Source organism: Sprattus sprattus (genome assembly GCF_963457725.1).
Source record: "Sprattus sprattus genome assembly, chromosome: 4".
Taxonomy (NCBI): Eukaryota; Metazoa; Chordata; class Actinopteri; order Clupeiformes; family Clupeidae; genus Sprattus; species Sprattus sprattus.
The window spans coordinates 14,743,786-14,753,343 of NC_137923.1; the positions used below are offsets into that span (position 1 = coordinate 14,743,786).

General features: G+C 38.9%; 1 protein-coding gene across 1 annotated transcript; it reads left to right on the forward strand.

Annotated features, from left to right (window-relative positions):
* Positions 1-4,325: 4,325 nt before the first annotated feature.
* Positions 4,326-6,949, forward strand: LOC308363367 (zona pellucida sperm-binding protein 3-like; the record flags this gene model as incomplete). The annotated part of the gene is made up of 8 exons (XM_080836179.1): positions 4,326-4,787; positions 4,885-5,003; positions 5,146-5,249; positions 5,423-5,597; positions 5,781-5,910; positions 6,408-6,493; positions 6,572-6,648; positions 6,891-6,949. The coding sequence occupies 8 exons, from the start codon at positions 4,326-4,328 to the stop codon at positions 6,947-6,949; spliced, it is 1,212 nt and encodes a 403-aa protein (XP_080692305.1).
* Between the last annotated feature and the right edge of the window lie 2,609 nt (positions 6,950-9,558).

A 9,558-nucleotide genomic window follows, 5' to 3' on the forward strand; every position in this document is an offset into this window, starting at 1 on the left:
AAAAAGATACAACATGCAGTGCATTAAAAAGTATGAAGACTTTTGTGCCAATGTCGTCTTAAGTTCGAGGTAAATCGATAGCAGCTCTTTAGAGGTTTGACCAGAGCCACTTTATACAGTTCTCAGACTTGTCCAGTCGACACATGAAAAACCATACATCAATTTTCTCAAGAGCGCCTCACAAGTTGGTATGTGCTTGTACACAAACAACTGACTAGCACTATGCCACCTAGGCACATGAAGCAGCAATCTAAAAGTTAGTAATTAGACCACAAATGAGCAGTATACAATGGTGTTATGTAGGTTCTAAACAGGGAACATTTAACTGAATCTGAGCACATACAATACTTCCTTAATAACATATTGTCCTGACAATATATTTTACAGCGCTGCCGATACAGTATATATCATTGTCATCTGTCCAATCATCAGAAATGACATGGCCCAGATATTTTATTTTCTCACAAGCACCAAGGGGACTGCTAGATAAATAAAAGGTAGGGAAGGTTAATTTCCTATCCTGATTACTTCTGACTATCATTATGTGGCTTTTCTTTGCATTATATTTTATATTATGATCTATGGTCTATGCCATACTGAGAGCATACCCTCAGCATCTGTTGCAGCCCAGCACAATATGGGCTGAGTAAGACCAAATCATCTGCGTACATCAGATGATTGACAATAGATTCACCTACAAGCAGAGATGGGCAAAAATACATCAAAATGTATTTTGATACAAAATACAAAATACCCTTCAAATAAATGTATCAAAATAAAATACAAAATACTGTTGCCAAAAAATATAACAAAATACAATACATGTATTTTGTATTTTTAAAATACAGGAAATACTTGTTCTGAATTTTCAGTTCTCACAATTTGGTATAGCAGAACATTCAGGTTTGGGCTATTCAGTGGCGTAATGAAGTTACCACGGGCCCAGGTGCAGGCTATTATGACGGGCCCTTGTCAGTGTTGTAAGGCAGTGGTTCCCAAACATTTGAGTCCCGTATCCTTTTTTTCATGTTTGTAACCGCCGCCACCACCACGCCCTCCCCCCGCACACATATTCCGCCTATTACACCTGTCAGTGTAATTTTTTCGCTGAATAAAGGTATACATCAGTATTTTTGGCAAAGTGACTTGGCTATTCATACTATTTAGATTGACATAAATATATCTATGGGCCCTGGCTACGGGGCTATATAATGTACACAAAGCTCTGGTGAACCCAGTAAAAAAGGTAGCCTGACGATGTCATTCTCATAATTTTAGTCAGAATAAGTCTGATACTGCTCCATTGAGCTGTGATTATGGGGCGAGTTTCAACGAACCAGGAAATAAAATGCCTCTTCGCTCAATTGGATACCTAGAACCAATCAGAGCAACGTAGTATGACCATCTGATACATTAAACTTTTACCGGATCCCGTAGGAAGGACGGCAAAAACATCTTTTCCATCAACAAATGCCTTAATTGCGTTTCTCTGTTCCTCTTTCATAATGAATGCGCTGTCAATATCTGTGAGATATGCATGCTCACGTTATACTTATTAGCAGCGATGCTAGCTAGCTACTATGTGTTTCAATGGATCTTTGGTCTAAGCGTTAGCAATAACCTAACAATAATGGGCTAGAGAGCTTCAGTTAAGACCTACATTCTTGTTGCACATACACAACTAACCGAGTCGTGTAGATAGCTTAATTCACATAAAATATTTCCCACTAACAGGCTCCCGAGACGCCGCCATCTTGGAATGATTTCGAATCTACCGTTAATTCAACTCAAGCCATCTGTCCATCATCGTATAAAGCCCACCCTGACAATTTGATTGGCTAGATCCGTTTCGAATCTGTGATAATTTCTCCCCAACAGAGCAGTGCCAGACCGAACTTCCAAACCAAGAATGTTGTGGGCGGGGTTCGGTCTGGTATCCAGGCTATAAAAAGGGAAGAACAGTCACAGAATTTAAGTGTAACTTACCAAAGCTATTAAAATAGAACAACTTGATTGATTTTGTATATATATATTTTTGCAGGCAGCAGCTGTGTTTAACATGAGAGTCAATGAGAGAGATCTGGGGTGATTTCCTCTTCGCCCCAAAAAGGGGCGGGCCATAAGAAGCACCACTTTTAGCAAATTGACTGATGCCTGATTCGACAATGAGATTCAGAGGCAGATCAGATGGTCTAGTGGTAGAATCAGACAGAAAAAAAATCTCCTTCTGCCTAAACACTGGAGAAAGTATTTTGAGTATTTTAAATACAAAATGACTCCACTCTAAAGTATTTTGTTACAAATGACATTCGATTTTTTATCGGCCCTATCAAATACAAATTACAAAATACTCAAAAGTAAATTAACTCGTATTTCAAATACAAGTAATTGAAATACTGCCCATCTCTGCCTACAATACAGCCTGTATTTGTCTTATTCAGCTGGCTTGATAAGTCGTCCATTAAACATTAAACAAAAAGGGAGATAAAATTCCTCCTTGTCGAACTCCGTTACCAACATAGAAAGGAGCTGATACAACATTGTCCCATTTAACATGAAACGTTTGATTGGCATACCAGAACACCAACATCCTCACAAGAGGTTTAGGGACACCTCTCGCTAGCAGCTTCTTAAACATTGTTTCATGACAAATTCTATCGAAAGCTTTGGAAGCATCAATAAAGCATAAAAATACAGATGAATTGTGTACCTAGAGACAATCTCCTTCAGAGCATAGATACAGAGATCAGTACCATGTTTTCTTTTAAAACCAATCTGATTGTCGGCAGTCAGAACATACCATTTCCAATTTCATTAATAGAATTCTCTCAAACACTTTAGACAAGATACTGGATAATGCAATGGATAAATAGTTTTCTATGCTGTTCAGTTTACCACCCTTATCTTTAAGAACAGGCACTAACAGCACTGACATAAAATAGTTTGATAGAACACCATGAACCATAATTCCAGTAAGACACATGGCTAGTAATGGACTGAGTCTATAACTGCCATTTTTTAAGATGCTCTGTAGAAATGCAATCCATACCACAAACTTTGCATTCGGACAGAATCATAGATATCTACTGATCTAACTGTCTTGTCTGCAGAGAGACCTTTACATTCATTATCAATTATAACAGTGTTACTTTTAACACGATTAAATAGTTTACTGTAGAGCTCTGGCCATAGATCAGCAATCTTCTCTGGACAACTAACCCCCTCGATATCAGATGGGAGGGGAGGGGAGGGGATCTAATGCACATACAGTATATTGTTGACTTCTCCAATTACAACACATTCTGTAGCATCACAGTTCTATGATATTATGGTACTACTTAATGCTATAAGCCTTGAGAGAAGAGTTGTTCATGAATGTGAAAATGTATTACTGGATATCCCCCTGCCCCTGTCCAAGATCAACATTTTCTCTCTGCTATCAGAGTCAATGTGCGTTCATGAAAAAGGGTTGGTGTCAGTTTGGCGGCTGACCCATAGATATTGTGTCTAGTATCAAATAGATAATCAATCCTGAGAACACTGATGGATTAGGGACAGGGATTGAATTTCTTTGAACTAAGGTGAGATAAGGCAATATGACCTGACCGAGACTGGCATCAGTGCTTGACTGATGTCATGATGCTTATGTCAAAGAAGTCACCATGCCCTCCCTCCCAGTACACATCTATTGAATCAAATAAAGAGCTCTGCCAATACAAACCAAAAAAAATAAAAAATTAGAGAACAAAATACTTTCCAAAGTAGGTTTGTTAACCTGCCAATTAAAATTGGCTTCTTCATCATCAATGTTGAATGATCATTAGCTAACAGAAATGGTTTAAACTGGAAATATTTCACGTAAGAAAAATCAGCTATGAAGCTCTCCCTTAGAATTGCGAGGAATCCTTTTTGTCTAGTGTTTGCCTTTTTTTCAAGGGAATATGTAAACATTTTCTTGAATTTATAGCAGAAAGTATTTTGTGTTAATTCTGTAGTGAGCTTACACAGAGATTTTGGTTATTATAGTATTACAATATAATATGACATTCATGTTGGACCAGTGTGTACTCAAATATTTTAGTTTATTTATTTAACCTCATAAAGCAGAGTCCATCAGAGAAGAGTAAAGATAAGAAAAGTCTGAAGGCTGAAGTCAGAACATGGCATCCCATTTGTGGGTTGCACGTGTCACCTTGTCTTTATGTAATCAATGCATGACTGGTGTAAAAATACCCTTGACACAGAAAGGGTGGAGTTTGTGGATCTTTCTGAGCTATAAAAAGAGCTGTTAATAAAATCTCGGCGTCTCCCTCTAAGTTGGAAGCATGGGGCTCAAGCTGGTTCCCATTGGGTTGCTGGTGCTCATCGCACTGGCCAGTCAAGTAAATTCCCAGTTTGGGGGATGGTATAATCAGAAACCAGCACGGTCTCCACCATCCCACCAGACACCTGAGGAACCCATCCAGAAACCTAACAAACCTATCCAACAGGAGATGCAATCCAAGCAGTCGTTTGGCCAGAAGGTGACGTGGCGACTCCCACAAATCGTCATCGATCCTCCATCTCCTGGTGTTGAGGTGGCACTGGTGACTCCCCCGGCTCCAGACAGCATTAGGATTCGGTGTGGGGAACAGGCAGTGACACTGGAGGTGGACATGGACTTTTATAAAAACGGCCAGAACATCAATCCTGCAGATATGTCTATGGGAGGCTGTCCACCAGTTGATGTAGGCCCCCGCAGTATGCTTTTCCAGGCTGAACTGCATGCCTGTGGTAGTGTTGCTCTTGTAAGTTCTAGGTCTTCTGAACACAGTAAACCATCAGGTATTTTGTCATTGCTCTACGCTGACAGGCAAAATATCCTAATATGTTCTCTATCCACAGACAACCCCTGAGGAGCTTATCTACCTTTACAGCCTTATGTACGTACCAAAACCATTTCCAGGTACTAGCATTGTTCGTACAACCGGTGCCATAGTTGGTATTGAGTGCCACTATCCGAGGTAAGAATTAAAAATCTATTTTTCAATCCACATTCATATAGATATGGACTTTTTCTACATCAATTGCATGTGATGTCCTTGTGAAAAACAAGAATAATTCTGTAAAGGTCAGCTAAATATTTGCATATTTCCTGAATTCAAGAAATCACAATGTGAGCAGCGATGCCTTGATCCCTGCCTGGACCCCATATTCTGCTGTTAAGCAAGCAGAGGAGCTCCTTTACTTCTCCCTGAGGCTCACGACGGGTGAGCAATATCTGTTACAATAACACGCCCCTAGAGGTAGTCCATGGACATTTTCAGACAAAAGAAAATCCACTAGAAAACCTACATAAACCAGCACTCTATGGTGACAAGCTGAGGAAACCATCTTTAGTATGACTGTATGAATGGACTGAATCTGGTTTTTTTTTCTACAGCCGAAGGGCAACTTAGACTTACAACTCAATACTTCCTGGGTGAAATGATCTATTTGGAAGCCACTGTTATGCAGTTCTACCATGTGCCCCTCCGTGTGTACGTGGTCGGCTGTGTGGCTTCTTCAACTCAAGATCCAAACCTTCCTCAAAACTATGCCTTCATTGAAAACTATGGGTGAGCAAGGAAATTCAGTTTCTGGCGTTTTCTCAGTGTTCTTGGTTTTACAACTGGTTTTTTTACATGTGTGTTGTCTTAATGTGTTATGATGTGGTCATCTGACAAGGATCGTTGGGAATATGAAGTGAAGGGCTTTATGTTTATTTAGGTGATTTATGAGATAATGTAATGTTTCCCCAGGTGTATGATTGACGCCAAGGTCACAGGTTCTAACTCACGATTTCTGCCGCGCAATGATAATGATGACAAACTCCGGTTCATGATGGAAGCCTTCCAATTCCAAGAAAGCCCAACGGACAATGGACAACAGGTAATGTTTCTTTGGGAGTATCTGTTATATTAGATTAGATTAGTTTGGATTCAACTTTATAGTCATTGCACAGGGTACAAGTAGTACAAAGGCAAAAAAATGCATTTAGCATCTAACCAGAAGTGCAAAAGCAGAAGAGTGCAGAGTATGTGCATATGTATAGTGGTAATATAAAAAAAGATAAATAGGATATATACATTATGATATAAGATATACGTGGTATGAACAGTAAGAACAGTAGAAGTATGTGCAAATGTATTGTGGTAAAATAAAACTGGATAAATAGGAAATATACAGGAAATATACAGTATGATACAAGATATAAGTGGTATGAAGATGAGCAGCAATAGTGGTGATTAGTGCAGATGTGATATGGATATAAGTGGTATGAAGATGAGCAGCAAAAGTGGTGATTAGTGCAGATGTGATATAGATACAAGAAATATAAAGTAGCCCCTAACCCCAACCACATATAAATGTGAACTCTTCATTTACAGATTTACATTACATGCAGACTTGTGGCCACTGCAGCCGCAACCCCAAGGGATTCCCAACACAAGGCCTGTTCCTACATTGATGGAGGGTATGTGTACTACCAAACAGCAATAGGTGCATAGATAGATGAACACACTCATCACAGTACTGGGTCTTCTGTTCTCAGATGGGTTGCTGCAGGAGGACCTAATGATGTGTGCAGTTGCTGCGACTCGAGCTGCGCGGGTGGTGGTGGTGGTGGAGGTCAGAATCAAAAACAAGAAGGTATGAGTTTTGGGGTTTGTGTGTGTGTGTGTGTGTGTGTGTGTGTGTGTGTGTGTGTGTGTGTGTGTGTGTTTGTGTGTGTTTGTGTGTGTGTGTGTGTGTGGGGGGGGGGGGGTGTTGGTGGACTCATCTTTTCACCTTTTTAAGATCCCAAAACTTACAATGTTTTCAATTGTAAGCTGCCATGTACCTTTGACTTATCCTCTTTCTTTACTGACCAGGTGAGCTTTACGGAGAAGCAACCATTGGACCCTACTATGTTGAAAAGAAAAGACCATGATGAGGTCATGAATTTAAAGCAATAAACTGCTAACTTTAGCAATAAAATGTTGAAAGCACTCTGTGGTCATTGGTGAATGTATTTACCGTATAACTGAACTGCCTTTACCATTTACAAATGATTTAAGTAAATGTATTAAGGTTCTTACCCTACTTAAGTATATTGACAAGTGGTGGACATTAGGTATTTTGCTTCATGAGCAGCAGAACAGAAGCAGAGTAAAATAGTAGTGTCTTATTACTGTAATACATAAATTATATTATCTGAAGGTTTGAAACACACATTCCTCCTCACATCAAACGTGAAATGTTCACTATTTCATGGCATTCTTAATTACTACAGGTTATGCGATTTTTTTAAGGAAACAACAAACAAGAGTATGACATAGCCAAACTTAGGACATTGCCACAGGACATTATTTGAATGCTTTGCTGACTCTTGCATTGTGTCCAAAAAGTTTTGATCATACCAAAATATGAGCATACTGCAACTATATTATAAGATAAGAAACACTGAGCACAAAACATAAGCACATGATTGGATCATACTTGTTATATTAAAACATAATTATAAGGTCCATGTAGGCATCAACTCTACAGACATTTGATGTGGCCATATTAAGGATTCCCTAAAAACTATTTGGGAACCATTCATTTTACTTTCTCCAAAATGAAGTATGCAAAACAAATACTTGTTTATAAAGGTTCTATGAATAGGTGTTGTTATGTCCACATACAGTACACGACCAGCCTATTATGTCCAAACTGTTGTCATATGCCAACTCACCTAAGGCTGTGCAGATCACATCAGGGTTTCAAATGTAAAAAAGTCAGCTAACATCTGGAATAAGAATAAATAAAACCAATATTCCATTTTAAATCAGTTTATTTTGAATTGAGAAATTCAACTGATTACGGTTCAGCCTAAGCTGTACCTCTGGGTGTACCTTTTGTATGTTTGGGCACAAAATCTGTAAAATGTAAGATATCCCCTTTGATGATGCAAAAGATGCATCATTAGCAGTAGAGCAGGGCCCCATACTAAATGATTCCGAGTGCAGTTGTAAAATTCTGCATGGTTTGAATTCAAATTTCTAATTTTTCACAGATATCCCTGACACAACCAATCAATCACTTGATGAGTTGGCACAGAGTACTTATTTTGATAATTGAATAAAACTTTTTGTGTATTTCACCGCAGACCACAATAAAAATCCTACTGGCTTACTAAGGATTTTTAAGCAAGTTGGTGTACACGTCCCACTGTTGCTACAACACCGCCTCATTTGTGAGAGTTTGGGTCTGTATGACACTGGTGGTACCAATCCAAGGACAAACATGTGACCTGTAACACAAGCTTGAATAGGGCTGCTACTCAAAGCATTCTGAGAGTACACCAGTCATGTGAGTAGATAAAGAAGATCATTTTGTGTGAAGATTCCTGTTCCCTTTGTGTCCAAATGCATTATTCATAGCAGGACGAGGCCCATTGACTGGAAATTCAGTGGACAGGTTATAATTTAAATTAAGAAACATTAAACATAGCCTAGTGACTAAACACTGAATTTCTGCTGAACACTGAATTCTCATAAAATGCTTCCTTATTCTGATCAAACTTTCTAAGTAACTGTTGCAGCAACCTACAGCCGCGGAAAAAATTAAGAGACCACTTCAAAATTATCAGTTTCTCTGGTTTTACTATTTATTGGTATGTGTTAAAGTAAAATGAACATTTTTGTTTCATTCTATAACCTACTGACAACATTCCTACCAAATTTCAAATAAAAATATTGTCATTTAGAGCAATTATTTGCAGAAAAATTACAATTGGTCAAAATAGCAAAAGATATGCAGTGTTTTCAGATCTTGAATAATGCCAAGAAAACAAGTTCTTAGTCATTTTTAAACAACACAATACTAATGTTATACCTTAGGAAGAGTTCAGTAATCAATATTCGGTGGAATAGCCTTGATTTAAAATCACAGCTTTCATGTGTCTCGGCATGCTCTCCACCATTCTTTCACATTGCCGTTTGGTGACTTTATACTACTCCTGGCGCAAAAATTCAAGCAGCTTGGCTTTGTTTGATGGCTTTAGCCTGAATGATTTCATTTGTATTAGGCCTACGAAAATCCCACAAACCAACCACTAGAATAGCCTACACTGTAGTGATGCGCGGGTTACCCAATTACCCGCGGGCACCCGCGGGCCGGGTGGGTTGGGTAGCAGTTTTCTGTAAGTACCGCGGGTTCGGGTGGGGCGGGTCAAAATAGTCAAAACCCGCAACCCGGAACTTTTGGAATACATAGGTGAAATCGCAATTTTGCGTTAGCCTACAGAACTTATCAATTGCATACATCCCACTGTCACAAAGTTATTGCACTCAAAGCTCCCACTCCTGCTAGTCGTCTGAGTTAGGCTACATAACCTGGGTGTCCACCTCACATTTTATTCTATACTTTATATTTTGTAAAATTATGTTACCTTTTAGAATGGTTAAGTTTAATACAGCTCCGGTTAGTTTATCCCAACACGCCATCCGTAGTTTTTGTTTGCACCGCCAAAACTTCTAGGAGGACTCCAATAAAGGCTGACTTAATAAGAGAGAA